Source organism: Aspergillus versicolor, assembly GCF_001890125.1.
Source record: "Aspergillus versicolor CBS 583.65 unplaced genomic scaffold ASPVEscaffold_4, whole genome shotgun sequence".
NCBI lineage: Eukaryota > Fungi > Ascomycota > Eurotiomycetes > Eurotiales > Aspergillaceae > Aspergillus > Aspergillus versicolor.
The window spans coordinates 1,414,888-1,440,315 of record NW_024467527.1 but is presented as its reverse complement, the minus strand read 5'-3'; the positions used below and the strand labels follow the sequence as shown (position 1 = coordinate 1,440,315).

The 25,428-nt window shown below is 49.6% G+C and overlaps 12 protein-coding genes across 12 annotated transcripts; 8 read left to right on the top strand and 4 right to left on the bottom strand.

The window, feature by feature from the left end:
- Nucleotides 1–208: 208 nt before the first annotated feature.
- Nucleotides 209–2,074, top strand: ASPVEDRAFT_129544 (uncharacterized protein; the record flags this gene model as incomplete). The annotated part of the gene is made up of 5 exons (XM_040806642.1): nucleotides 209–264; nucleotides 375–489; nucleotides 641–1,506; nucleotides 1,606–1,798; nucleotides 1,952–2,074. The coding sequence occupies 5 exons, from the start codon at nucleotides 209–211 to the stop codon at nucleotides 2,072–2,074; spliced, it is 1,353 nt and encodes a 450-aa protein (XP_040667303.1).
- Nucleotides 2,075–2,367: 293 nt separating this feature from the next.
- Nucleotides 2,368–3,699, top strand: ASPVEDRAFT_41132 (cytochrome c oxidase assembly protein). Its single transcript, XM_040812280.1, has 4 exons — nucleotides 2,368–2,591; nucleotides 2,638–2,707; nucleotides 2,788–3,229; nucleotides 3,283–3,699. The coding sequence occupies exons 1-4, from the start codon at nucleotides 2,398–2,400 to the stop codon at nucleotides 3,330–3,332; spliced, it is 756 nt and encodes a 251-aa protein (XP_040667302.1). The 5' UTR covers nucleotides 2,368–2,397; the 3' UTR covers nucleotides 3,333–3,699.
- A 232-nt stretch (nucleotides 3,700–3,931) lies between these two features.
- On the top strand, nucleotides 3,932–5,186 carry ASPVEDRAFT_41131 (uncharacterized protein). The gene is made up of 2 exons (XM_040812279.1): nucleotides 3,932–4,886; nucleotides 4,972–5,186. The coding sequence occupies exons 1-2, from the start codon at nucleotides 4,006–4,008 to the stop codon at nucleotides 5,063–5,065; spliced, it is 975 nt and encodes a 324-aa protein (XP_040667301.1). The 5' UTR covers nucleotides 3,932–4,005; the 3' UTR covers nucleotides 5,066–5,186.
- Nucleotides 5,187–5,198: 12 nt separating this feature from the next.
- Nucleotides 5,199–7,296, bottom strand: ASPVEDRAFT_28199 (DUF803 domain membrane protein; the record flags this gene model as incomplete). Its single annotated transcript, XM_040810086.1, has 2 exons — nucleotides 5,199–6,503; nucleotides 6,553–7,296. The coding sequence occupies 2 exons, from the start codon at nucleotides 7,294–7,296 to the stop codon at nucleotides 5,199–5,201; spliced, it is 2,049 nt and encodes a 682-aa protein (XP_040667300.1).
- A 1,301-nt stretch (nucleotides 7,297–8,597) lies between these two features.
- ASPVEDRAFT_41129 (replication factor C subunit 5) lies at nucleotides 8,598–10,371 on the top strand. The gene is made up of 7 exons (XM_040812278.1): nucleotides 8,598–8,754; nucleotides 8,814–9,436; nucleotides 9,493–9,661; nucleotides 9,708–9,806; nucleotides 9,861–9,916; nucleotides 9,975–10,063; nucleotides 10,231–10,371. The coding sequence occupies exons 1-6, from the start codon at nucleotides 8,668–8,670 to the stop codon at nucleotides 9,997–9,999; spliced, it is 1,059 nt and encodes a 352-aa protein (XP_040667299.1). The 5' UTR covers nucleotides 8,598–8,667; the 3' UTR covers nucleotides 10,000–10,063; nucleotides 10,231–10,371.
- ASPVEDRAFT_71599 (uncharacterized protein) lies at nucleotides 10,072–12,232 on the bottom strand. The gene is made up of 8 exons (XM_040816127.1): nucleotides 11,755–12,232; nucleotides 11,632–11,709; nucleotides 11,432–11,576; nucleotides 11,359–11,377; nucleotides 10,946–11,295; nucleotides 10,818–10,889; nucleotides 10,327–10,761; nucleotides 10,072–10,251 (listed from the first exon to the last, which is right to left on the bottom strand). The coding sequence occupies exons 1-8, from the start codon at nucleotides 12,160–12,162 to the stop codon at nucleotides 10,103–10,105; spliced, it is 1,656 nt and encodes a 551-aa protein (XP_040667298.1). The 5' UTR covers nucleotides 12,163–12,232; the 3' UTR covers nucleotides 10,072–10,102.
- Nucleotides 12,233–13,124: 892 nt separating this feature from the next.
- On the top strand, nucleotides 13,125–13,668 carry ASPVEDRAFT_52461 (uncharacterized protein; the record flags this gene model as incomplete). The annotated part of the gene is made up of 4 exons (XM_040814641.1): nucleotides 13,125–13,174; nucleotides 13,232–13,290; nucleotides 13,341–13,492; nucleotides 13,594–13,668. 4 exons carry the CDS (start codon nucleotides 13,125–13,127, stop codon nucleotides 13,666–13,668), a joined length of 336 nt encoding a protein of 111 aa, XP_040667297.1.
- On the bottom strand, nucleotides 13,351–14,606 carry ASPVEDRAFT_41125 (mitochondrial 54S ribosomal protein uL16m). The gene is made up of 3 exons (XM_040812277.1): nucleotides 14,481–14,606; nucleotides 13,955–14,425; nucleotides 13,351–13,893 (listed from the first exon to the last, which is right to left on the bottom strand). The coding sequence occupies exons 1-3, from the start codon at nucleotides 14,536–14,538 to the stop codon at nucleotides 13,721–13,723; spliced, it is 702 nt and encodes a 233-aa protein (XP_040667296.1). The 5' UTR covers nucleotides 14,539–14,606; the 3' UTR covers nucleotides 13,351–13,720.
- A 161-nt stretch (nucleotides 14,607–14,767) lies between these two features.
- Nucleotides 14,768–18,445, top strand: ASPVEDRAFT_41124 (replication factor C subunit 1). The gene is made up of 5 exons (XM_040812276.1): nucleotides 14,768–14,969; nucleotides 15,061–15,079; nucleotides 15,133–15,220; nucleotides 15,273–17,635; nucleotides 17,688–18,445. The coding sequence occupies exons 1-5, from the start codon at nucleotides 14,883–14,885 to the stop codon at nucleotides 18,320–18,322; spliced, it is 3,192 nt and encodes a 1,063-aa protein (XP_040667295.1). The 5' UTR covers nucleotides 14,768–14,882; the 3' UTR covers nucleotides 18,323–18,445.
- A 372-nt stretch (nucleotides 18,446–18,817) lies between these two features.
- ASPVEDRAFT_640433 (Sin1 family protein) lies at nucleotides 18,818–21,986 on the top strand. Its single transcript, XM_040815708.1, has 2 exons — nucleotides 18,818–18,952; nucleotides 19,015–21,986. The coding sequence occupies exons 1-2, from the start codon at nucleotides 18,930–18,932 to the stop codon at nucleotides 21,530–21,532; spliced, it is 2,541 nt and encodes an 846-aa protein (XP_040667294.1). The 5' UTR covers nucleotides 18,818–18,929; the 3' UTR covers nucleotides 21,533–21,986.
- Nucleotides 21,987–22,565: 579 nt separating this feature from the next.
- On the top strand, nucleotides 22,566–24,115 carry pkaC (cAMP-dependent protein kinase catalytic subunit pkaC; the record flags this gene model as incomplete). The annotated part of the gene is made up of 4 exons (XM_040814640.1): nucleotides 22,566–23,288; nucleotides 23,351–23,604; nucleotides 23,654–24,028; nucleotides 24,088–24,115. The coding sequence occupies 4 exons, from the start codon at nucleotides 22,566–22,568 to the stop codon at nucleotides 24,113–24,115; spliced, it is 1,380 nt and encodes a 459-aa protein (XP_040667293.1).
- Nucleotides 24,116–24,963: 848 nt separating this feature from the next.
- Nucleotides 24,964–25,410, bottom strand: tim13 (protein translocase subunit TIM13; the record flags this gene model as incomplete). Its single annotated transcript, XM_040809089.1, has 2 exons — nucleotides 24,964–25,191; nucleotides 25,276–25,410. The coding sequence occupies 2 exons, from the start codon at nucleotides 25,408–25,410 to the stop codon at nucleotides 24,964–24,966; spliced, it is 363 nt and encodes a 120-aa protein (XP_040667292.1).
- Between the last annotated feature and the right edge of the window lie 18 nt (nucleotides 25,411–25,428).

Sequence of the window (25,428 nt, the reverse complement as noted above, 5' to 3'; positions counted from 1 at the left end):
GCAGCCAATAGTTGTCTTGGAACCGCCCGGTTGCCGACGTCGTTCCAGAGAGCTGCACGGATCTACTCAGCTGTACGACTCGGTCTTGTATGATGATTGGGTTTTGAAAGTTTTCGTGGATCGTTCTAATCTCAAGGTCATAGGCTGATATATTGCGACTGTATTCAATTTCGGCTGCTTCTGTCATGAACTGAGCATTCGAACCACGATGGATTTTGCTGCGCTCACTCGCAGGCGCCATCGAACTTCGCAGCTACTCCAGCCGTAAGTACTACCTTTCATGGCAGCTGTGTAACTTCTATGCAACTTGAAATGCACACAGCCATACCACTGGCTCGTGAATGTTATTGATTGGTATTGGCAATCTTATTTAGAATTTTACGAGCTTATGCCCTGGGATATTTGTCTTCGACAACACCAAAGGTTATATCTTGCCTACGTCGACTCTGGGGTGACAATGGCTTGAGCCACCAGCAAAAACTAGCGGAAGTATGTACCCCTTCACGCTCCCTTCAGCTTGGCTTTTATGCAGCAACGGAAGAATGGCCATCATTGTAGGCCTACTACATCTTGGCCAGCGCTACCTTCACTTTTTTGGGTATGGTGTGGGAATTAAATATTAATGTATTCGCATATACAGTTACTCCGGACGTTAACTTGTACATTTCGGCCGGAAAGCTTTCCGACCTTTTGTGCCGCACTTGTTGGGGGCTCGACTTTACTTCCACTACTGGTTTTGAGAGCCCTACAGGTTGCATGCCGTAGACTTGGCTCGGATTCCAAAAGTCTAAGTTCTCGGGGTGTCTCTCGGTTAATCCAATTGGCCGCGTCATTCATATCTGCATGGTTCAGTTTCCAGCTTCTGAATCGTAAGCCGGTCAGTTTGCAAAAGGTGTACAGAGAGGCCCAGGATGAGAGGGTCCACGAAACAATTGTTAACCAGCCGAGACCTCAATTCGCTGGAAGAACCATGGACCTCACACTTTTTACTCTTGTACGGGCCCTTGATTCGTTAACTTGCATTTCTTGGGGCTGGGGCCAACGGAAGTGGAAAGGCAGCCCTCGTTGGAATTTGGCGCGTTCAATCATTCCTGGGCTTGCAGACTCCGCCATCTTTGCTGTTAGTGCGGCAGTTGTGATGTGGGCTTGGTTTTATTCTCCAGAAAGGCTGCCAAGGTCATATGAGAAGTGGATTGGAGAAGTGGCCAAGGTGGATGAACGCCTAATTGAGGCCCTCCGCCGTGCAAGGAGAAATATCTTTGTTTACGGTAAAGATACTGGACAGGCGCCTTTACTGGAATCTATGTGCAAAGACTTTGACTGGCCTATTGAATGGGGTGACCCCTCGAAGACCGTCCCAATCCCCTGTGAAATGGTACATATGGGATGTGGTCCTAATTGTGAAAAGCATGCCGTCTCTCGGTTCATGAGAACGTTCAAGTTCGCGTGCGCTACCTATATTCCCCTGCAAGTTGCTTTTCGGTTTCGGTCAATGAAGTCTATGGCGTCCTTCCAACGGGCTATATCCGATGCTTTGAGGTCTTCGTCGTTCCTTGCCGCGTTCGTCACCCTATTCTACTATTCAGTCTGCCTCTCCCGAACGAGGTTGGGGCCTAGGCTATTTGATGGGAAAACGGTAACACCGCAGATGTGGGATTCTGGACTCTGTGTCGGTGCTGGATGTGCGATGTGTGGGTGGAGTATACTCGTCGAACACGCAAAGAAGCGGCAGGAGATTGCATTGTTTGTGGCACCCAGGGCCACCGCCACTGTGCTCCCCAGGTTTTATGAACAGAAGGTATGATTGATTCTCCCGGTGAACCCATTTTCTTTGCCTGATTCGGGATGGTTCCACGACTTGAAATGGGTCATTGCGTGTCCAACACGGCCTTTTACTGCAACGTGCTTCAGTTCGAGGGTCCAACTCCTAACTAATTGGAATTTTGTTTAGTATCAATACCGGGAGCGTGCCACGTTTGCTATAAGTGCGGCTATCCTTTTCACTTGTTTCAGAGAATGTCCCGACACGGTCCGAGGGGTTTTTGGCAGGGTTGGAAGAAGTATTCTGAATTGATCTGGTTCAGACGGTTGTATTATTATACATTTGCGGGTTCTGATGTTGGCCGGCCAACACATGCCCGGCTGAATCGACTTAATATATATGTAACAGTATGATACATTAATAAAATCCAGCCAGATTTCATAGCACACTTCTAATGAGAAGACTACGGTGTAGAGGTGAAAGAATCGAGACCTGCGTGGAGTAAATAAAGATGGCGGCTGTTATCGATAAGGGACAAGTCACGTGTTATTAAATCCCTTGTCTGCGGCGTGCGTTGCGTTGATCTTGCGATGCTTCCTCCTCCGCTGATACCCGCACGCAATTCGAAGACAGTCATGTTTTCTCGTCTGACGCCTTCATGGGGTCGGTTCTTATCCTCCGGGACTGCAGCTCCGCGGTCTGCATTTATGCCGACTAGGAGCGTGGAAGCAGGCCGGAGGTATTTCACCCGCAATTCGTGTTTGAATCAATCGTCATCGGCGGCACCATTCAATACGCCCCAGTCGCAAAAGCGTAATGCGTCCACAATGTGCGTTCATGCCGGTCTCTTAGGAATATATCCTAATATGCAGCAGGTATTACACAATCAGTTTAATCCTCGGTACAGTTTCCCTCGCATACGGCTCCGTTCCGCTATATAAGATGGTTCGTCGTCCCATACCAATCGCTCCCCGCGACCTCTGAACCCCCGCGCACGGTACAAATACTGAAATTAATCCCTGCAGATATGCCAACAAACCGGCTGGAATGGACAGCCCGTTCTTACGCACCGTGCAGGTGACGGCGACACATCATCCCGCGTCACGCCAGTGACTGACTCTCGTCGGCTGCGGATTACATTCAATGGTTCGGTATCAGATGTACTACCTTGGAAATTCACACCGCAGCAGCGCGAAGTCCGAGTTCTTCCCGGGGAGACAGCGCTTGCATTTTACACGGCCACGAATAAGGGACCGACGGACATTATTGGGGTTGCAACATATAGTGTTACGCCGGGCCAAGTTGCGCCTTACTTCAGCAAGATCCAGTGCTTTTGTTTCGAGGAGCAGAAACTGAATGCTGGGGAATCGGTCGATATGCCGGTGTTCTTCTTCATTGATCCCGACTTCGTAACGGATCCGGCAATGAAGGGGATTGATACGATTACGCTCTCCTACACATTTTTCAGTACGTTCTTTCGCAGATTTCATAGTATTAGGAGCTGCTGACGCATAAAACAGAAGCGCGATATGATGACAATGGTGTGCTCAAGGCCATTCCGGGAAGTTAATAAGCTTCGGGAAACCATAACCTGACGAACTGGTTACATTTGGTTTCTCTGCGGCCGTCACGCAGCCGCCTCTGAGGCTGAAGTACAACCGGCAATGGTATGTCTAATTGACCGAGCATACAGCACCTGTATTCATCTCGATACCCTCGACAACATCGACAACCTCGAAGAATAACCTACCTCCCTCCTCCAAAGCAAGTATATGAATGTACCATAGCAAGCAGGATTGGCGTTTTTGAAATTTGTATTATAGCATACATATGTATATACTACAACAGTTGATTTACATTGTCTCTCAGACGTTGTAGATCGATCATGCCTAAATTAGCACTAACTAGAAGATATATATCAGATTGGAACCCCCCACTACCGCCCAAATATCTGGATAAAATATATAACACCAGATATAGAATAAGCCTTTATTTTAATAGCATGATACCCAAGTGCCGTCTTAATTGCCTATGTAGATTATTCCAAATACTTACTGTAGTAATTCGTCCACTCACTACAATTGCCAGTCAACCCAGTCAACCCAGCAACCGCCAGAACCCAAACATTCTTATCGATAAGCCACCAAAAACCAACAACCTCCACCCTACCTTACCTTAACCAACCCACCAAATCGCTCTCATCCGGGAGAGAAAATCAATATAAAAAACGGATAATATATATAATGACACAACCTAAAGCAAGCGGCTCAAGGCACTTAACATTCGACCCCTGGAACTCCGCCTCAACAGGCCACCAACGCGGCGAATCAAACCCAGGCACAGCATGGCAGCGCACCCGGGAAGCAAAACTCGCCCAGCAGCTGCGCACGGGAGACTGCACAATAAACCCATTCGCGTATGGCGATGCGCAAGAGAAGGTCTATGAGAAGGGCGAGTGGGAGTGGGATTGGGGTGGTGATGCCAAAGGTGGAAGAGGTGGTCCTGGTGGTGGGAGGAGTATGCCTTCTAGAAGAGCCGGGGCTGGGCCGGATTCGAAGCAGAGGGATATCAGGAGTATGATGAAGGTAAGGAAGGCCGGGGGTGGGGGTAGTGATTCCTTGGGCAAGGCTGTGAAGGACAAGAGTGCGGGATCATCTTTACCAGCTTCGACTCAGGTTCCTGGGCCAGTGCACACGCCAACACCAACATCAACACCGAAACCAAATCTACTGGAAGAGTCTGAAGATAGACTAGAGCAAACGCCCGGCGCAGTCGGTGGGAACGACGGTGCCGCCTCAGTCAACCACAAATCAATACCCGAACAACCACCAACAAAGCCCAGCAATGGCACCGGTATCGAATCAACCATGTTCCGTGGAACAACAATCTACATAAACGGACAAACAGCGCCTCTAATATCTGACCACAAACTGAAGGGGCTGCTCGTCGCCCACGGTGCAACATTATCTCTATCCCTGTCTCGACGGGTAACCCACGTTATCATCGGGAAACCGAATTCGGGGCCTGGGCGTGGCGGGGCTGGGGGTGGGTTGGCTGCTGGGAAGATCCAGAAGGAGATACAGAGAGGTGGCTGGAGGGGGATGAGGATTGTTGGTGTTGAGTGGTACGCTTGCTACTTCCCTTTATTGTTGAATGTTCCTCTAGGTCATACCTCGGGCTGGGGTTGAAAGCTAATACTTCATGAATAGGGTGTTGGCGAGCGTGAAAGCCGGGAAAAGGGTCCCTGAGACGAGGTTTACAGTTAACTTGTCTAATCAAAGGAGTGTGCTGGGCTTCATGTAGCAAAGTTCGCTTTTTTGTCTCTCATGCTTATGTTTATGCTTTATTAAGTCTAAGATACCCTCATATCACATTATTATATCATATTTATACATTATCATATATATCGTGTCATGCTTGTGTTTCATGAACCAAATCATTTGTTTCCCCCGCTACTTGCCGAATCGTGTCGGCGCCATCCACTCTGTCTCCGTGGAATGGGTAACAGCGAACCTATGCTGCTCTCGGAGTGCTGTGGCGGCTGCGGTGGTTGTTGATCCGTCTCTGTATGAGAGCGCAGGTCCAATTCCGACTCGTCATCCGGTAGCGGAGGCAGCGGGTTCACACGGAGTTTCGGAGGGTATAGAGATGCATGCGAGACTGCGCGTTGCCCAGAGGGTAGGCGGTCTTGTCTTTCGCGGTCATATTCATCGTGGTCGTAGTTGTCGTTGTTATAATCGTCATGGCTGCTCTGTGAGCCAGATCTTTCAAGCTTTTCATTCATGTATTCTGCGACAGTGTCACCCTGGACAAGTCCGAGGTGTTCCTCTTCAGAGGTCATATTCCGTTCATGGCCGCGGCGGAGAATGCCACGAGGACTGCGTAGTGGACTCCGCGGTGGCTCGACTGGTGATTTGATCTTATTGAAGATATTGTGGAACGAAAAGTTACGGTGCATTGGTGGTGTTGGGGCAGTTAACCGACGTTGGTCGTCGTGTTGATCCTCGTCTGCCCATGAGATGGCCCGCGGACGGTTCGGCCCTGGGTAACTGGTGTCGATATTCCTTGTGTCCGATCCCGGTGCAGGTTCATTAGTGGGATAGTGGTCATCAGGTACTGGTCTCCAAGGGGAGTTCATGATGCTAGATGTCCGTGATCGGATCTCGTTCATGAACGAATTCACACTAGGAGTTGATTGGGCATCATCTGACCAATCCTCGGGAAAGCGGGACATTCCAAGTGGAGGTAATGGAGTGGGCGTGCGTCGTTGAGACTTCTCACTGAGGACGGTCTTGCGCCTACGTAGCCCATCCCATTCGACAACCTCGTCATCGGCCGGTGGCCTAAGGCCGTCTTCATGCCTCTCGTTGAAATAGCGACGTGCTTCCTCGGCCTCGACATTACGGCGTGGAGTGGATAAGCGGCGAATGATGGCCGCTGTTCCGCGGATGGCATCGGCCTTTGGTTCATATTCCGGTTCTTCCTGGGTTGCAACTTCTCGGATTTGATCAAGATCGCCCTTGAAAACGGCGGCATCTGGGACATCCTTGGAGGACTTGGAGAGTTGTAGCAATACCACGCCTGCGCAGATCTGCAGAAAGCCAAGAATAACCGTAGCAATTTGCATGCCTGACCCTTTGAAGCCTCGGAAGAGGACGGCGGAAGAGATAATTGTAGAACTGGTGAAAAATACGTAATATGTGGGGGTGACCAGGGCAGCGTTGAAGATGTTTAGTGCTTTCTGTTCCTTGTTAGCATAGTCCATCACGGGTTGGGGCAAGAGCACTCACATTGAGATAGATGATCTCAGTCAATAAAGTCGCAATCACAAATACAAGTAGGACATACATGAACCACTCTTTGAATTGAGATTCACCATTGATCTGAGCGAGAAATGCTGCCCCTAATCCCTGAGTAGCCACCACACTCAAGCCTCCGATCAAACTGCAGATGCTGATGTAGACGAACATACTCTGCTTGCCGTATCGCGGCCCTGCCCATATAGCGGTTGCTGCACACGCCACAATGATAACCCCCGCATATGTCAGAAATCCAGGCGCAATGACATAACCTTTCATTTCCTGGATATCGGCGACAGATGATTGCTCCGGCGCATTCAAAGCAATGACCACCGAACCCAGAATACAGGTGAAACACCCCACTTTGCCCACAAAGCTTAGTCGCTCTTTGAGAAATATCGCAGACAGAATCGTTGTGATCACAACAGAGAGAGCGCCTAGAGGCGTCACCAAGATGGCATCAACGAAAGCGTAAGCAACAAAGTTGCAGATTTCGCCAATAATCATTAGGGTCATCCCCGACCACCACCACAGATTCTTCAAGTAGCCATATCCTTCACCGGCCTCCTCATTGTATTTGACATTTGCTCGCAGGAGCCCGACTTTCTTCAGCACGAACGAAACTCCAATGAAGACGCCAGATGCGACAGCCAATGATATTCCGATCGCTTTGTAGGCTGGCGGACGGTCACCACCGCTGCTGACCCCGGAACGAGCAACCAAATCCATGTCCATGGTACTGCCCGCAGTATCAAAGACAGAGGTAGTATATAGTGACCGGGAATCGAGCACGAAAAGATAGGACGGTTATATATAGATCTAGGCCATGCCTGGGGATCGACAAGATGAAACGGGACAGCGTTTGACGGCGGTTAGGAATGCGGGCGGGCGGGCGTTATTGGCGCTCAGGAATGCGGACAAAGAGGCCGAACAGGTTGAGGACGAGAATAAGTAGAGGAGAAGAGAAGAGAAAATGAAACAAAGAATTCAGGGGAAAAGAGCTAAGACGAGGCAAATGGTGGAGCTGACTGCATCATGATTGATGGATCGATGGACTGTCGAGGAGGCTGGGAGTGGGAAACTGCGTGACCCACCATCATCGTCCTCGGTGCTCGTCTGCCGTCTTTTCGATATTAGCTTCCATTATTAGATGGCAGACAAATATTCCGCGGGGCTTGGATGGGATCCGGACGATTGGTTTCGAAGATAACCCTGAGACCAGGCGTTGGCGAACCGTGGAATGGCACATGGCTCTCCAACAACATCGGTCTGGAACTCTGCCATGGTTCTACACCCACTCACTCCGTTTCTAATTTCATCCACGACTCTTCCTTAATTTAGAAATCAACAGATATTATTCAACTGCAGGCATACTTGCTAATGGGTAAATAAAAAAACAGGTAAATCGAAATCTCCAGCGGAAGTAGTTGCCCACCGTCTCTTCTGTCTTCGGTCTTGCGGCGACTCAGGCCAGCAGACAGCCTCGACAAGGTCGCATCGGAGTCAGAGCGCTAATGTGCCGCCGCTGATACGGGCAAAACCCATGGATCTCACTTCTGTGGTCGTCATCCTCGATAATAACAATCCACTGAGGGGAAACAACGCGAGGCCATAACTTAGGGCTAAGCATCCTGCGGAGGATTTCCCGTCCGTTGCCCAGAGCCCAAGCCCGATCAGGCCTCTCTAAGTCTTTCTTCGGTTAGTTGGAGGGTCTGGAGGGTTTGCTAGCTGATCGCAGAATAGCCCGATCGTTGAGGGAGCAACGCCTGCAGAGAGCAGACAAGAACTGCAGAAGACAGCATTGCTCCGTGCCGACTTCGATGCACGGAATCGTTGATAGATGAAAAGTAAGGTCGTACTTAAGAGTATACTTTGACATCGGCAAGGGACATTGATCGCGATCTTGTTTCGTTCGGCCACGTGCATTCCTTGGGCGATGCATAGAGTTATGCTCATAAGTGGTATATTAGTAATCAACATAAATTCCAATTAAGCTCGCGTCACGAGCCGACGCGTCGAGCTCCAAGTTTCGTGATTTCGTGAGAGCTGCCAGAACGCTCGACATCACAACTTCGAGCTTTAAGGTACAAGATTGCGGCTGAAAATATGGCTTTGCTCGTCGATAAGCTGCGGCCACGGTCGCTAGATACACTCTCGTACCACAATGAGCTCTCCGCACGATTAAGGTCTTTGGTATGGAAATTGACCATCTGTTTGAGATCAAGCTCTAACTGATTTTCTCCCCATTTCAGGCCCAAAGCGGCGATTTCCCACATCTTCTCATGTATGGGCCATCCGGTGCAGGCAAGAAAACTCGCACAATTGCCACCCTCAAAGAACTCTACGGCTCCGGTGTCGAGAGAATCAAGATCGACAACCGAGTCTTCCAAACAACCAGCAACCGAAAGCTTGAGTTTAACATTGTCTCCTCCGTAAACCACCTCGAAATCACGCCGTCAGATGTAGGCAACTACGACCGTGTCGTCGTCCAGGAACTTCTCAAAGAAATCGCCCAAACGCAACAAGTCGATCTCACAGCGAAACATCGATTCAAGGTTGTGGTTATCAACGAGGCGGACCATTTGACTCGCGATGCGCAAGCTGCACTCAGACGGACTATGGAGAAATACAGCCCTAATCTGAGATTGATCCTCTTAGCGAACAGCACGTCGAACATCATCGCTCCTATCCGTTCGCGAACTCTGCTGGTTAGGGTTGCGGCACCGAGCGAGGAGGATATTTGTGCTGTTTTGGGCAATGCTGCGAAGAAGGAGGGGTGGAACGTGGCTCCAGGACTGAATAAACGCATTGCAAGCGAGAGCGGCCGGAATCTTCGGCGCGCTCTGCTCATGTTTGAGGCTATCTATGCTCAGAGGTATGAGCCTTTGGAAGACTTTCCGGGCCCTTTAAACTAACCGCGTTCCACGTTAGTGAGAAAGTAACCGACAGTACAGCGATCCCACCACCGGACTGGGAAGCCCTTATCTCGTTGGTAGCGGAGGAAATTCTCGCAGAGAGATCACCGGCCCGGCTACTACAAGTCCGTGCCAGGTTATATGACCTTCTAACCCACTGTATCCCTCCTACGACGATTCTCAAGGTACGCTTATTATTGTCTGAGGAGAGTTTGTGCTAACAATTCCCAGACTTTGACGTTCAAATTAATTGCCAAAGTCGACGATACGCTAAAACCCGAAGTAATTAAGTGGTCTGCATTCTACGAGCATAGAATCACACAGGGCTCTGTAAGAGATCCAATTAAAGAATGACCCAATAAACGGCACTAACAAACGCAACAGAAAGTAATTTTCCACCTCGAGGCCTTTGTTGCCAAGTTTATGCGTATCTATGAAAGGTTCGCAACCCCGTCCCTCCAAGCTATGTTAGGTTTAACTGACTGAAACCCCACGCAGTTATTTGATGGGCATGGACTTTTAGATACTAAACACATGAACTGGCAACTATTAATGATTTACTAATGATTTTTACATTCTGCTAACCTGTAAGATTCCCATCTTCGTAGCTTTAACCCACAAACCCCTTAAAGTGCCCCATACGGCAATACATTCTCTATAATGTAGTCAACTGCCTCGCCCCGATATGTATCTTCCTCAATACTCGACCCATATCCGCTAAACACCATGCTCATACCATCTGTCCCATACACAGGCCATTCCGGAAGCGTACTATCTGTTCGCATAGTCCCATCAGAACGAATCCTTTTTGCAAGTGCAACACACGAACGAAACAAAGACAAAAACTGACCTGCCCCAGAATTTGGATCGAGCCCATGCACAAACGAAACCCAAGCACTACTAAGCTCATACGCCAACGCCCGGTCCCACGGATGGTCAGGGACGAGGTTCGAAAAGACGTAGCGCTGTTCAACGCCGGTCCCGATGCCGGTTGTTATATTTGATGCGTCTGTGTCGTGTGGGAGGTGGTTGAACCTGTACCTGTATACCGGCGCGTTAGCACCACTGCGGTTATTTTTGGTGAGCCATTGCGCGATCATGCGAGCGGGCGCGATTTGGACGATGTCGCCAAAGATTGAGCAGGCTTTTTTGTCTAGTTTTCCGGGTGTCAAGGGCGTGGAGCCGGTGTTGTAGGGGCAGCCGTGACGTGGGTCGTTGGTGTACAGGGCGAGGAGTTTAGATACGGTTGAGTTGGGGAGGAGCGTAGGTCTGTGAAAGCCTCCGGCTATTTTACAAAATCAGTATCATAGCCATACTCGGCATCATCCCAATGTAGCATACCAAGGGGACCGCGCAGTTGGGCAGTGGTATTTATTCCCGTTGGGGCTGAGTTGGTTCCTTCGTCTGTGTTTGCTGTCGTATAGAGTTAGGGCTTGGCTGTCTCTTCAGCGGGGGAATTGGGTACGTACTTCCGACTATTGTGGGAACTTTGACGTACTTTTCCGCTTGCAATGCGAAGTGAATCGAGGTCTGTGTGAAACTGCCATCAATTGACTGACCCGTGTTTGGACCTACACTCGAGAGAAGTGTCTTGATTGGAAGCTTTCGAATACAGTCGAGTTGTTCTGTAGGCGGAGCATCTGCGAATGAGGAGCAGGAGGTGTTTGTTATGAGACCATCGAAAGTGTCTTGAAAAGACGATGTATTAGCAGAAGTTAAAGGGAAAGCACCGCCGCTTTCTAGGATCCCTGCCCGAAAGAGTCTGTCGTCTCGGCCTCCATATGCCATCATGTGGGAGTAGACCGATACAGCCCCTGCACTGTATTGCTGAATTAGATATACTCAATAACAGAGGACTGACTGCAAAAGTTGATTGACTTACGACTCTCCAGCAATTGTTACTGCAGGCGTTTAGCTAATTTATGTCATAAATGTGGACGTTGCTGGGTGTATACCTTTACTAGGGTCCCCTCCAAATGAAGCAATGTTTTCTTGAATCCAACACAATGCCAGTCGCTGATCCAACATTCCAAGATTGAGCAAGCCGAGATCTGTCATTTGTTGCCCATTCAAGAACCCAAGAGGCCCGAGTCGATAGTTCTGCAAGCCCGTTATGAGTGTTTACCGGCGAACTGGGCCTTTTGATCACACGCACCACTGAGACGACCATAATCTCCTTGTTGATTTCGGAAGATATGCGAACAAAATTGGTTCCTTCGAACCTAGGGTCTGCCTACTCCATTTAGTAAGATTCTTTGGTACCTCAGCAGTCACGAACCGTGTATCCAGTCTGTAGCCCCCCGCCATAAAACCAGACCATCACAGGCTTGAGTGAATTGTCTTTATTCTGCCCGGCCGGGCGCCATATGTTCAATGTTAAACATTCCTCACTTGAATTTGGATTCGAATCTATTTCTGGCCCATAGCAGGCTGGTCCGAAAGACTGCGCATGCACAGTGTCGAACGATGTGTTCAATGGTATCGCATGCCGTAGACGAAGGTCGCCTACCGGGGGTTGAGCGTAGGGAATACCTAGAAAGCGTTGTACCTGACTTCTCTCATCGTTGACCCCAATAACAGTTCCGTTGCGAATCTTGACCGATACTGAAGAACGCAGAGGGTCAACAAGTGCGATGGCTTGTCCCAATAGGTATGCAATGAGCAATAGCTTTGCGTTGAGAAACATAGTTTCTGCTTGCGATTGAATTCTCTTCTCTCGTTTCCAAAGCAGAGTATTTGGCCCACTGACGTTTTTGAAAGCACCGGACGTTGTATGTTGAAGCTCTCTTCAACAGCTCCCCACTGTCCCCACGCTTTCAGCCATCGCGAGTGTCCCCACCCCCAGGTATTGCTGTGCGGGGGATGTTTAGCAGGTGAGAAGCATCCTTGGAGTATCCCAATATTCATTGAAGAACTCATAATACGGACAGCCTAGGCACTACAAGCAGAGATGTCTCCACTCCCATTACGTGCAACTGAAAGCATCCGCTGAAGTCTCGGATGCACGTACGGAGGTCGCGGTCTTAGAGAGAAACACGAAAGGTTGTTACAAAATAAAAATAAACCACTTCTAATTGTGACTAGCTGAAAGAATTAAAGAAGGGACCGGCAGTGTATGTACTACATATACCTAGTTGTCACCCTACCACCATCACGCAGCGGTATAGGTTTTGCTTTGCCAGCATTCTAGCGCTGAATTATGTTTATATATTTGAATACAAGGAGGGTAATTTAAGCTTAGAGCTATCCCGCTGAGAAAAGTAATTGTGGCGAGGGTGGATTACGAAGGTGTACGGTGTAACTATAGGCCTGTTGATTGCCTATGGAGCACTTGAACGGCGAGTACACAGAGTGGCCAACGATGCATTATCCAGCAAAAACGAAAGGCAATTACAAGGTAGCTAAACCGTTAGATCGTGTTTGCCGTGGATTCAGGTATGATTCTAAGGCGTGTAAACAGAAGGGTCGAGAACGAGTATCGACGTCATACTCCCATCGCAGTTATTTAGGTCCACTGACGACCTTCAACTCCCCGCCCAACTTGAAGGAGGAAGACAATTTACCAGATCTCACGATTACCTGGTTATTATTAGTACGGGCTATTTGATACCCCCGCGTTCGCTGTAATATACAAAAAGTATCTGCGCCATGTCTGACCGAAAACTCATGGATATTGAGCCTGGTGGCGAACAAACGCAGTAAGTTTATAACGAGAATCCCAGTGCAATATCGACAGATACTAACTATGTGCACAGATACGAAGGCTCTCGAGTGTTCACCGTCACACCAGACAAGCAGACTGGACAGCTAGGTGGTAACGGCTCCTTCCAAAGCGCTGGTCTGGCCTGACTGACCCCTTCTTAGGGAATCTTCCACACACCAAGAGCGAAATGAGAACGAGAATTACGGGCGACCATAGTGAGGCAAAGGCTAAAAGGGAGGAGGCCCAATTGGCGCATAAGCTCGAACTCGGAGAAGGCACTTCTGGCATATCCGGCTATACAAACAGAGGACCGGTATTTCCTTTCCCTATGAACTCCTATATGCGACACCTCTTTATGTGATAATAAGACAAAAGAGAGCCCAAAGCTGATGATAATGTACATGATACTTAAAGGTTGAAACCGAAGACGACGCTGCCAAGTCTAGGAGAGAACAAGGGTATGGCCCTGGTTCTGGTGTTGGTGCGTAGGTGCCGAGGGGGCCAGGCCAGAAATGGTAGGGGTAGAATGCGATAATCTTATTTATTGCGACGCCGAGGGACTGGAAGATGTAGACTTTGGAGGATTGGGCATATCCTTGGTTCCGAGAGGTGTAGCTCTTCGAGGTCGCTTCAGGCTTTCCAGTGTGACACCATTGCCGAGCTTTGTTAAGCCAACAACTGGCGGATCGTCCTTGTTCACGAATTCCCAGAGACCTGAATATAGTTAATTACTTGAACTCTTTGGCTGCTTTGCCCGTATTTTAAGACAACTTACCGGGTAACTTGTGACCTGCTAGACGGAAGGCTTCTCGCGCAACCTTTTCGTGAATATTGCCCTTGAGTTCGAAGACAATCCTGCTCACACCGACCTTCGCAGTCCAGTAATCGAATTTACCTTTACCCTTACCCATACGCTGCTCGTTTCCCTTGGTGTAAACACCAATGTTGGCGCTCACGCGCTTGTATAATGTGTAGTTCATTCCCCTAAGACGCCTTTTGATAGTCTCTTCCGCAATCTTGAGCGAAGAGGCCGGCACTCGGCGGTCATGGTCTTTCATCCGAAGTCCGTAGTCTCCCCACACCACCGTTGTCCCTCGCGATGAACCTCCGGTCGCGACATGTGGACGGCCTTTAGGAGACTTTGATGTTTCCGGCTGTTTCGGTGTGAGCCAGTCAAAAGCCGGCGACGTTGTAGAAAAGCATCGTGATAGCGGGAGAATTGGTATGGAGGATCGGAGACCGAGTGCTGGAAACGCATCAGTTTAGCCGTAAAACTTTTTCGTCTAGAGGTTAATGCTCACACGTTGGCTGAAAACAGGTCAGCTGCGGCCGCGCCAGATATCTGAGGTGCGAAGCCATCGCAATTATCGACCACGACGCTTAGCTTTCGGCGGAATGAAACAATACTGAGAGCCAGAGAGTTTCTGGCCATCGGACTCTGCGCCTCAAAAGTTTCTCCGCTCCGTTCCCGAAAGGGAAGGCGAATATTTGGCTCCGCCCTGGTCTGCACGTGCCATTTACCTCAATTACATAAGCCAATTAATCGCGTGTTGGAGCTCTAGGCAGGCGCGTCGCGCGGTCTTGCCAAGCCGAGACGTTCTGAATCCGAGCTGTCTTGTATTGAACGACAGCCATTCTGGCTTCGTCTCCGATTTCTTGAAAACCTCATCTGCTTGGAAGTGTTTCTGTGGACGTGACTTATCATGCCGGCTGATATTAGGAACTTCTTCGGTGGCAAGTCGAGTCAAGGCTCAAGCTCGTCGCCTGCGAAACCACCTGCGAAGAAAGAAGTATGTATCTCGCTTTGCATATGTTACTCAAAATCTACTTCGCGTGCGTATATTCCATTGAGAATGACTGCTAACCCTGCGATGGCAATAGACTCCAGCTCGGAACAAGCGTAAGACTTGCGACGGAATATACTATGAGGAACATCTTATTGATCTGCCATAGGGACTAGGAAGGTTGTCGACGACAGTGACGATGATGAGGCTGTGGTAACCGAGGCTCCGGCTCCAAAGGCGAAGCCCCCGAGCAAACAGTATGTTCTCTGGTGTCAGATTATAGCTTATTGGCTAACATATGATTCCAAGGAAACCCGAAGCACCGGAGGGAGAACCAACAACGACTTCAGACTATTTCTCGTCAAGCAAAAAAAGAGGGAGGCCCGCTAAGACCGCTGGCGAAGCTGTGAAGAAAGACGACCAGACGTCCAAAGATGGTCCTACAAAAACGGAGAACACAAAAATCACTAAGGAGCTTACAGAACGTTCAAAAGCCAACTCTCACCGCGAAGTGAAACCAGCCCCTGCACTTCTCGACGATGAAAAGCTAGGCGATGATGATATCTTTGCAACCGAGTATAACAAGCCGGGGAAAGGTGGTGATGGTTACAAGGAGGAAGATGACGACGAGAGCGATGATTTTGATATTCCGGTGAAACCTGCCAAAGGTGCTCGAGGCCGACCAGCGTCTAAAAAGCGTTCCGCTCTGGATGAATCTGACGACGACGTGGTTATGGAGGATGCGCCTCGAAAGCCGACGAGCGCAGCGAAATCGGCGACTCCCCAAAAGCAACGGAAACGAAAATCCGAGGCCATTGACAAGGACGATGATGAATTCCAAGTTTCTCCCAAGAAAGCCGGGGCCGCTGCGAAACCAAAGAAGCCAAGAGCGTCGACCGTGAAACTAGATCAGCCGGAAAGCAAAGAAATTCAGGACATTTTCGACAGCATCCCGACGATAAGGCCTCCCTCGCCTCCGGCAGGATCCGGCGAGAAGAAAAAGTTTCCTTTTGGAGGAAGGTCAAGATCTCCTGTTTCAGGGAGCGCGACAATCCCTGCTGGAGCAGAGAATTGTCTTGCAGGACTGTCGTTTGTTTTCACCGGTGTCCTTGACACACTCGGCCGTGAGGAAGGCCAAGCCCTAGTGAAGAAATACGGTGGCAAAGTTACGACAGGCCCTAGCAGCAAAACAAACTACGTTGTTTTAGGAAGCGATGCAGGACCGAAGAAGCTTGAGACTATTCAAAAGAACAAATTGAAAACCATCAATGAGGAGGGATTATTCGAACTCATTCGTCGTCTTCCCGCAAACGGTGGTGATGGAAAAGCGGCCGAAAAGTACGAAGCCAAGAAGAAAGCTGACGAAGAAAAGGTCCGACAAATGGCGGCTGAGATTGACCAGGAGGAAAAGCGCAAAGAGGCAGAGAAACTTAAAGCAAAGAAAAGCACAAATGATACTAAGGACAAGAAGGACATCAAGGGCTCCCAGGAAACCAAGGAGACCAAGGTTGATGACCTCCTTTGGACCTCAAAATATGCACCAACATCCTTGAATATGATATGCGGCAACAAGGGCGCAGTTGATAAGCTGCAAGGCTGGCTTAGAGACTGGCGGAAGAACGCTAAGGCCAACTTCATGAAACCAGGTAAAGATGGGTTTGGGACCTATCGCTCAGTTATGGTTCATGGACCTCCCGGAATTGGCAAAACAACCGCGGCGCATCTGGTAGCGAAGCTTGAAGGCTACGATGTTGTCGAATCGAATGCAAGTGACACGAGAAGTAAGAAGCTTGTTGAGACTGGTCTTCTAGGCGTCCTCGATACTACCTCTTTACAGGGTTACTTTGCGACATCCGAAGAAAAGGTTGAGAGCAAGAAAAAGAACCTCGTCCTGATCATGGACGAGGTGGATGGAATGTCTGCTGGTGATCGAGGTGGTGTTGGAGCGATGGCCGCCATCGCAAAGAAGACACAGATTCCTCTTATTCTAATTTGCAATGAGCGGCGACTCCCGAAAATGAAACCTTTTGACCATGTTACGTTTGAGGTTCCTTTCAGACGACCCACTGTCGAGCAAATTCGAGCCCGGCTTTTGACCATCTGCTTCCGAGAGGGAATGAAAATTCCAGCACAGGTTCTAGATAGCCTAATAGAGGGAACGCATGCAGATATTCGACAGGTGATAAACATGCTTTCGGCTGTCAGACTAGACCAGAACGGTCTGGATTACGACAAAGGGAAACAAATGTCTAAGGCTTGGGAGAAACATATAATTCTCAAGCCATGGGATATTGTTGGGAAAATTTTGAGCCCGCAAATGTTCTCTCCAAGTTCCACCGCCTCACTTAACGACAAGACCGAACTGTATTTCAATGACCATGAGTTCAGCTACTTGATGCTTCAAGAAAATTATCTGAGAACGAGACCGACACGCGCCAGCAACCTCCAGGGAAAAGAGCATAAGCTGAAACTATTAGAACTAGCGGACAATGCGTCATCAAGTATTAGCGATGGCGACCTTGTTGACAGGATGATCCATGGTAGCCAGCAACAATGGAGCCTGATGCCAACACACGCTATGTTCAGTTTTGTGCGACCAGCAAGCTTTAGTTACGGAAATATGATGGAACGCCCTGGCTTTACCAGCTGGTTGGGGCAGAATAGTAAACAAGGTATGCATTTCCTCCCAACTAACCACATAAGTGACTAACATGGTGTTCCTAGGGAAACTTTCTCGGTACGTGAAAGAAATTCAAGGACGCATGCGCCTTCACGCTTCCGGAGACCGCCATGAGGTTCGACAACAGTACATACCGCTCTTGTGGGACAAGCTTGTCAAGCGATTGATGGATGATGGTAAAGATGGCGTTGAAGATGTGATTTCCTGCATGGACAGTTATTTCCTGACTCGGGATGACTGGGATGCGCTGGTTGAGCTTGGACTTGGGCCTATGGATGAGTCCAAAGTCAAGTTGGAGACACAGACCAAAGCTACTTTTACACGTCTTTACAACCAGCGCTCACATCCTCTTCCATATATGAAGGCCAGTAACATTCTCGCGCCGAAGAAGCCGCAGAAGGAGAAGCCTGATATCGAGGATGCGATCGACGAGTCGGACGACGAAGAGGTTCTTGCAGACGAGTCTAAAGATGGTGACGAGGACGAGGAGATCGATCTTAAGAAGGATAAACTTATTCGCATGCCCAAGAAGTCTGCAAAGAAAGGCACGGCAAAGGGTGGTGCTGCAAAAGGCAAGGGCAAGTCAAAGAAGGCAAGCGAAGATGATTTTATCGATGATGGTGAAGATGAACCGAAGGCAAAGAAAGCGCGAGGCCGAAAACCCAAGGCAAAAGCGTAAAGCAGTGATAGTTTATTGTTGGCGTATACTTGCAACTTGAGCGGGTCTGGAATTTCATATGTAATATAGACCGCATAATGCCAAATATCATCATCTATAGAAAGGCCCAGTAAATAAATAAATGTGCGATGGTTTCCCGTACGATAGCACGGGTGATTCCGTAGATATTGTTGTCGATCTGGTGCCTGTCTATCAGGGCTGACCGGCTGGCTCGCTGACCCGTTGGCGGCGTGTGTGTTTAACTTCTGGTCTTGGCTGATTTCCGGGGAGGCGGAGTCGTTGCGCCAACCTCCCCCTCCTTCGCGTTCGGCTCTGTTGCAACACAGCACGCCAGTGTGGTATCTACGAAACCTGGAGCAACTCCAGGAATAAAATTTATTTAACCACACCATCTTTCTCTTTCTCAAGCCTCGGCCAGGCTGGTCCTGTGCCAGTTTCTCTTTCTCCATTCCCCAGTTTCGGCGTATCCAATCTCACTCCGCATCACGGGAAATGACCACAGGACATTTCTCCTCTCTTTATTGACCCACGACTCATATATTCCGGCTTGTGGCGACGCGGTTCATGATTCTGGATTACTCGCTGGACCCCCTAGCTCGAATGGAAAATGTCTCTCCTCCATAATGAAGAGTAGGTTTTGAAGCCTCTCCCCTCCAGCGTCTCACCTTTATGACAAAGCTGACGGTGTATAGCTTCACGATATGGCAGCTGCGCACTTCTTACCTCTCTACGATCAAGGATGGCATTGGTGACAGGCTTATCAATGTGAACCAGTCCGTACTTAACGCGCCTGGATTCCGCGCCGCAGGCTGGCCGACAGCTTCCACGAACCAGCCCTCGCAACTTGCGGCTAGCATCAAACGAGCATACTCCCCTCCGATCCCTACAACCACCGCGGTTTCATCCGAGTATTACCAAATAAACACTAGGGATGTGAATGATTCGCAAAGATTTGGGCTCGGGGAGGACGGAGAAGACGATGAGGGGGGTATGGTAACGGGGAGATCAACTACGGATATGGTTAGCCGCCGTTTACATCTACGAAACGAAAAGCGAATGCATCGAAGAGATCGCCAGCAAAGAGAACAACAGAAGGCAAGGGAAAGGGAGATCGAAGAGGAAGACAGCAGTGATTTGAGTGATGAGAGTGACGAGGAAGGAGTTGCTCCACAGCGACATAGTGAAGAGATCAAATTCGAAAAGGTGCCTGTACGGACCAGGGCGGACTCATCACCCATCAGGACATCTGACCGCCAAGAAAGGCCCCAAGTTATGATTACGCACCCGTCGCAACAATCAGTGACCAGTCATTACCGCACGGGGTCTTTGGGAACAGCTCCGACCGTCAATGAGCGTCCTCGGCGTGACACAACGACGACTACAACTAGCAGTGACATATCTTCCGACCACGAGATCGACACATCGGCCATCCGAAGGCGCCAGATCCATTTCTCCGGCCAGGATCAAGTGATAGGACCATCCGAATTAGGGAAAGCCAGCTGTGACGGCCTCGAACAGTTGGATGAGCAGGTCGAAGACTCCGACGCTGGGTCAGTGGAAAGTACTTTGTCGTCAGAATTTGATGCCACAGCCGGTTCTACTTCACTTCTAGGGGCTGTTGGTATAACGGGAGGCTTGGATTCCTCATCACCAATTGCATTGATGCATAAGCTACCACATGGACCAGGTTCTCAGGCTGCATCCCCACGGAAACCAAAACAGCCTGCGCCTGAATTACAGGAACTACCGCCGCCTCGACCGATAAGCACGGTGCAGCCTGTTAGTTTGCTTTCTACGGCTCTAAATGCTCGCGCAAAGGCGCCAACAAATCCTGTTGAGAAATTCGCAGTACTTTCTGGCGAGGGTCTAAGTGACGCCCTGAACATTCGATTATATGTGCCCTTCTCCGCAGACCCCGAAGACCCCCTCAACCTACCTTTAGCTCGAGAGTCGAAGTTAGCAGAGCAACCAACTACAGTTACTGTTACCGAAGCGATCGGACTGGCACTTTGGAAATATACCGAGGACCGTCGAGAGCCTCCCATCGACCGTGAGAAGCTCACCGTGAATAGGTGGGCACTTCGAATGGTGGAGGACGGCGAAGTTGAGTACGATTTCCCGGCATTGGGTAGAGCATCGGCCATAACGGATTTTACTTCGAACAACAACAATCGAGCAGGCGGAATGCGCGGTCGATCCAGAGGGAAACAATATGACGAGTTCGCTCTAGTAGAAGCTTCCGGTTCAGAGTTCGAGGAGAATGAGCGCTTGTATCCGACTGAGAATGTTTCGGCCCCGGCCGAAGAGCCGGGAGACACAGCGGCAGCAGCAGCAGCATTCCCTGTTCCCGCAAGCCAACCAATCTTAGCGAATAAAACTTCTCGTCCAAATCCGATCTTAGGGCAGCCGTTCTCGTCAGCATTGAACGATAATACCCTCACACCTGCTGATCGGCCAGCGGTGCCCGTTTCTCATGCGACGCCCCGCCTCGGTGTTTCAAAGACGATGAAAATCCGGTATATCAACTTTGAAGCCTCGACCCAAGTTACAACCCTCAATACTTCAACAGATAGCTACATAGCAGAAATTCTCGATTCTGTCTGCAAGAGATGGGGGCTAGAGAAGGGAAATTACCTGCTTAAAGTGATGGGATCCAACACAATTGCGCCGCTGGACCGTACAGTTGAAGCATTGGGCAATATCACGGAGCTAGATCTTGTCCGCCGACGCTTCGGCCCGCAGTTGACGGGATCCCCAGTGAGCTCTTCACCTAACGCACCACTTATGGTTGAAAACCCCGTTGTTCCGAGTAAGAAGGGAAAGAAGAACGAAAAGCGGATGCTACATCCTCTTACCCAAAAGCAAGATCTCATCGGAGGATACTACCGACGGTACTTCGTGCTTCGCAAGCAGTCAATGGGGTTCACCACATCACTTCACCGTGTTTTAACATTTGACAATGACTACATGCACATCATGCCTGCGGATACTGGCAAGAATGGGTCCGACACGAAGACTCGGTCGATAAGCTTCAACGACGTCGTCGGGTGCAAAGTAAGTCGAAGGCATCCAAAGAATTTCCGAGTCGTCGTGCTTCGTGGGACCGATGCAACAGAGCAGAAGCGGTATGACTTCGAGGCGCGGAATGCTCTCGAAGCGGTAGAGATCGTGGACGAGATTAAGAAGAACATGGCGCATTATCGGACGTGAGCGGTCTATTATTATTTCTCTTTATGGGTATTTTTGGGCGCAATACCGCAGGATGGACTGATTATCAATGGACGGATTTGGGTGGGATAAGCATGTATAAAAGCCACCCCAGAGGCTTATAGGTTGTCTTTGTTTGGCGTTGCAGAATGCAAGCATTAAAAAAAAAAAATGCAGGCACAGAATTCTACGCTTGCAAGAGAGCATCGACCCTCGAGAATCCAAGCTCTGAAGCACATGGAATATTTCTAAACTATACAAACTCTATATCCACGAAGCTTTAGGTGTTCGGTGTAGCTATGTGCTGAACAAACTCTTTTTTAAGGTTGGTCCGGAGATACCGTTATGAAGTCATTGCGGCACCAGAAGTAGTGGTGATCTCACCGCGTGGCAGTAGACACCAGGATAGACATCACCGTAACCCGGTTGCAAGTTGGCTCTCCTCGGACCCGGGTCCAGGTATTCTGCGAGGAGGCCGACTTTGGCGGGCGCTCCAGCGGGCTTTGTTAGGGTCCCCGCCGGTCAGAAAGTGTCGACAGAGTGCTGCAGTGAAAGAGGGAGGCAGGTTGGGGAACAAAGACAATTCCTCGACGAACGCACTGATAGGCCGTGGTGGATCGCAGCAGAGAAATGGATCGATTCATCTTGACGCAAAGAACTCAGGCTGCCAGCATGAACCCCGCTTCTTCTGCTACGGCGCTTTCTCCTTCGCCCCCCTCGACGATTGACTCGGGCTTGTCTCAGGTTGAACGTCTCAGAGATCCCTCCTCGCTCCCTCCTGGACTCAGTACACTCTTTGTGTCCAATTGCATTATCGCCGCTTTCTTTCGCGGCTCTTATACTACTTAATAGTCGTACGTACTCCGGTCTGCCATTCCGGCCCTCTCCTTCGTATCCGAGCCAAAGACCAATACGAAAGGACCCCGAGGTCATCGTCCCCTCTCCGTAGCTCCCACGACCAAGCCAGCCGCCTGCATGCTGCCATCCTGGGCCTCACCTCGATCTTGATCTTGTCTCAGGCATTTTTCCATCCTCCATGCCTACTCTCGGAGGTCTCCTAAAGAAACGGCGGACGAAGGATTCGCAGACCCTGTCTAAGGAGCTCCAGGCTGGTTCCACTGGCCACACGACGACGTCACCAATCGCTGCCGAAGATACCCAGCACCACCACCACCTTTTTCACCATAACCACCACTCGTCCAACAATTCTGCAAATTCAGCAACTTCTAACCAACCGGCTGCCAAACAGCAGTCCAACGAGTCTTCAGCCACCAAATCCGCCGACGGCCAAACCGCCTCCATGCAATCCCCCGCACTACAGCCCACCACTTCCGCACACTCGAATTCCGGCCACCACCACCACCACCAAAGCGGCAACGCCGCGAGCATACAAAACATCATAAACCCTTCGCAGCAGAATAACCCGCAAGTCTCCCGGACGGAGCGTACCACCAAGGGAAAATACACGCTCGATGATTTCGCAATCCAGCGCACTCTTGGCACAGGCAGCTTTGGGCGCGTCCACCTTGTGCAATCAAAGCACAACCACCGCTACTATGCAATCAAGGTGTTGAAAAAGGCGCAAGTCGTCAAGATGAAGCAAATCGAACATACAAACGATGAGCGACGAATGCTAAATCGCGTTAGACATCCTTTCTTGGTCACTTTGTGGGGAACTTGGCAGGATGCGCGGAATCTCTACATGGTCATGGATTTCGTAGAGGGCGGAGAGTTGTTTAGCTTACTTCGGAAGTCTCAGGTGAGTCGTATTTTGTCCCTTACTTACCAGAAAAAGGCTAACTAACGTTGGATAATATAAAGAGGTTTCCCAACCCTGTCGCTAAATTCTATGCTGCCGAGGTGACTCTGGCACTGGAGTACCTCCATTCATTGAATATAATTTACAGAGATCTCAAGCCTGAAAACTTGCTCTTAGACCGCCATGGGCATCTCAAGATCACGGATTTCGGCTTTGCGAAAGAAGTCCCTGACATTACATGGACTCTCTGCGGAACCCCCGATTATCTTGCTCCGGAGGTTGTTGCCTCTAAAGGTTATAACAAGTCTGTTGATTGGTAAGTGCTGTTACGAATCGACCAACTATGACCCGCTAACTTGTTTAAGGTGGTCTCTCGGTATCTTGATTTTCGAAATGCTATGTGGCTTCACACCCTTCTGGGATCAAGGATCCCCTGTCAAGATTTATCAAAATATCCTCCAGGGAAGGGTAAAATTCCCACCGTACCTTCACCCCGATGCTGTGGATCTACTCTCACGGCTCATCACCGCGGACCTCACAAAGCGTTTAGGTAACCTCCATGCTGGGTCTGAGGACATCAAAAATCACCCGTGGTTTGCGGAAGTCACTTGGGAACGGCTGTTGAGGAAGGAAATTGATGCGCCTTATGTCCCCCCAATTCGAGGAGGGCAAGGTGATGCAAGCCAGTATGAGAACTACCAGGAAGAGACAGAAGCCTATGGCCATGATGGCGATGATCCGTAAGTTTCTACATCTGCAACTTTCGGTCACTCTTTCTTGCTAACCAATATGACTCTAGTCACGGTCATTTGTTCCCGGGTTTCTAGATCCTCTTATGAGTGATGATGATAATGATATTCATTCTAGAGATTGTTCTCTGATTAGAACTCATGCTTCTTCTACTCTATCATGGAAGGCATGTGGAACCTGGTGCTCTACACAGGACAACGCAATGATCGAAAGCCATTTATTCCACTTGTTGGTCTTGATAATCGCTGGTCGAATGCAACTTAAGCGTTCTCAGAAATGAATATCTAGCGGACGTCGGGCCTAGCATCGATGTTTGCATCAAAAGCATGTCATGGCCCTGCCCCGCTTAAGGATTTGCGGGGCTGCTCTCACTTACCATGAAGATTATTCTCCCTGTTTCACTTATTTGGTTGGGGTGGATTTGTGGCTTCTGTTTGGTCTTTATCTTCAGCTTTCCGGGCATGGACGGTGGGTATGCCTTTTGTCTGGTGTTGGTTTTGGGGACGGTGACACTTATGGTGCCATTGTCATATTTTTGCCGATGACATGTGCGATTTGATATTACCATCTTTCTGGATAATTTTTGAGTTAGCACGGAGCTATTTTTGGTTTATTGTCCCCTCTTACCATACGAGAGGAGGCCTGTATAATCTATGTAAATACGTCTCAGTTCCTCCGTCGTATGGAATGATAAAAGTAGATCAGAAAGGCTATTTTGTATATATATAAAAAACACTAAGTAATATCTCCGCAGCCGCGCCGCACCTAAATGCATATTCAGAAGGATTGAACCAGGTCAACATAACCCCCCCCCCAATTCGATCCGATCTACCCGATACAGTACAATTCCCTTCCTTTATTATCGTACAAGCATTCACTTCCAAACAACCCCCAAGTAACGGCCACATTCATCAATGATTCAGCTTTACACGCCGGAGGCGGACGGCCCACTCGTGGCCAATGAGTTCGCCGCAATCACGTCGAGACCGCCGTTTTTCCTGTCCGACGTGGCGCGAGTAAGGTACGTCTTGCTGGCAACGTTCCATAGTGAGATGTATTTTTCCATGCATTGAGAAAGGCAGGTCTGTTCTCCGGTGCTCATTGTGGATCCGGGGGCTGGGATGCAGTTGTCGAAGCAGTGCTCGTTCACTTTCTGCGTGAAGTTAGTATGCGGGATAACAATGCTGTAAGTGGAAGTAGGCCATGAAATCAAGCGCCAGAAGGGGGGGGAACGTACGCCAATGAGTTGCCGGGCGTTGCTCATGGCAGCTTCTTGTTGGAGCTGCTTCAAGATGGCGGTTTTGACTTCCTGGGCTTCCTGTCCGGAGCCGGGGGCCGCGGCGGCGGGAGTGGAGGAACCGAAAAGACCCATTTTGGATGTGTTGTTATT

Bases quoted from the DNA above. Each gene is read 5' to 3' on its own strand.
- ASPVEDRAFT_41132 (XM_040812280.1), top strand. From the start codon at position 2,398: ATGTTTTCTCGTCTGACGCCTTCATGGGGTCGGTTCTTATCCTCCGGG. The intron at 2,592-2,637 runs GTGCGTTCATGC...AATATGCAGCAG, and splicing joins AAGCGTAATGCGTCCACAAT to GTATTACACAATCAGTTTAA. The intron at 3,230-3,282 runs GTACGTTCTTTC...CGCATAAAACAG, and splicing joins GCTCTCCTACACATTTTTCA to AAGCGCGATATGATGACAAT.
- ASPVEDRAFT_41131 (XM_040812279.1), top strand. From the start codon at position 4,006: ATGACACAACCTAAAGCAAGCGGCTCAAGGCACTTAACATTCGACCCC. The intron at 4,887-4,971 runs GTACGCTTGCTA...CTTCATGAATAG, and splicing joins AGGATTGTTGGTGTTGAGTG to GGTGTTGGCGAGCGTGAAAG.
- ASPVEDRAFT_41129 (XM_040812278.1), top strand. From the start codon at position 8,668: ATGGCTTTGCTCGTCGATAAGCTGCGGCCACGGTCGCTAGATACACTC. The intron at 9,437-9,492 runs GTATGAGCCTTT...GTTCCACGTTAG, and splicing joins GAGGCTATCTATGCTCAGAG to TGAGAAAGTAACCGACAGTA. The intron at 9,807-9,860 runs GTAAGAGATCCA...CAAACGCAACAG, and splicing joins ATAGAATCACACAGGGCTCT to AAAGTAATTTTCCACCTCGA.
- ASPVEDRAFT_41125 (XM_040812277.1), bottom strand. From the start codon at position 14,538: ATGGCTTCGCACCTCAGATATCTGGCGCGGCCGCAGCTGACCTGTTTT. The intron at 14,426-14,480 runs GTGAGCATTAAC...ATGCGTTTCCAG, and splicing joins GACCTGTTTTCAGCCAACGT to CACTCGGTCTCCGATCCTCC. The intron at 13,894-13,954 runs GTAAGTTGTCTT...AACTATATTCAG, and splicing joins AGCAGGTCACAAGTTACCCG to GTCTCTGGGAATTCGTGAAC.
- ASPVEDRAFT_640433 (XM_040815708.1), top strand. From the start codon at position 18,930: ATGTCTCTCCTCCATAATGAAGA. The intron at 18,953-19,014 runs GTAGGTTTTGAA...GACGGTGTATAG, and splicing joins TCTCTCCTCCATAATGAAGA to CTTCACGATATGGCAGCTGC.
- ASPVEDRAFT_71599 (XM_040816127.1), bottom strand. From the start codon at position 12,162: ATGTTTCTCAACGCAAAGCTATTGCTCATTGCATACCTATTGGGACAA. The intron at 10,762-10,817 runs GTATGCTACATT...TTTGTAAAATAG, and splicing joins CCAACTGCGCGGTCCCCTTG to CCGGAGGCTTTCACAGACCT. The intron at 10,252-10,326 runs GTCAGTTTTTGT...CTATGCGAACAG, and splicing joins CGATCCAAATTCTGGGGCAG to ATAGTACGCTTCCGGAATGG.
- ASPVEDRAFT_41124 (XM_040812276.1), top strand. From the start codon at position 14,883: ATGCCGGCTGATATTAGGAACTTCTTCGGTGGCAAGTCGAGTCAAGGC. The intron at 15,221-15,272 runs GTATGTTCTCTG...TATGATTCCAAG, and splicing joins GCGAAGCCCCCGAGCAAACA to GAAACCCGAAGCACCGGAGG. The intron at 17,636-17,687 runs GTATGCATTTCC...TGGTGTTCCTAG, and splicing joins GGGGCAGAATAGTAAACAAG to GGAAACTTTCTCGGTACGTG.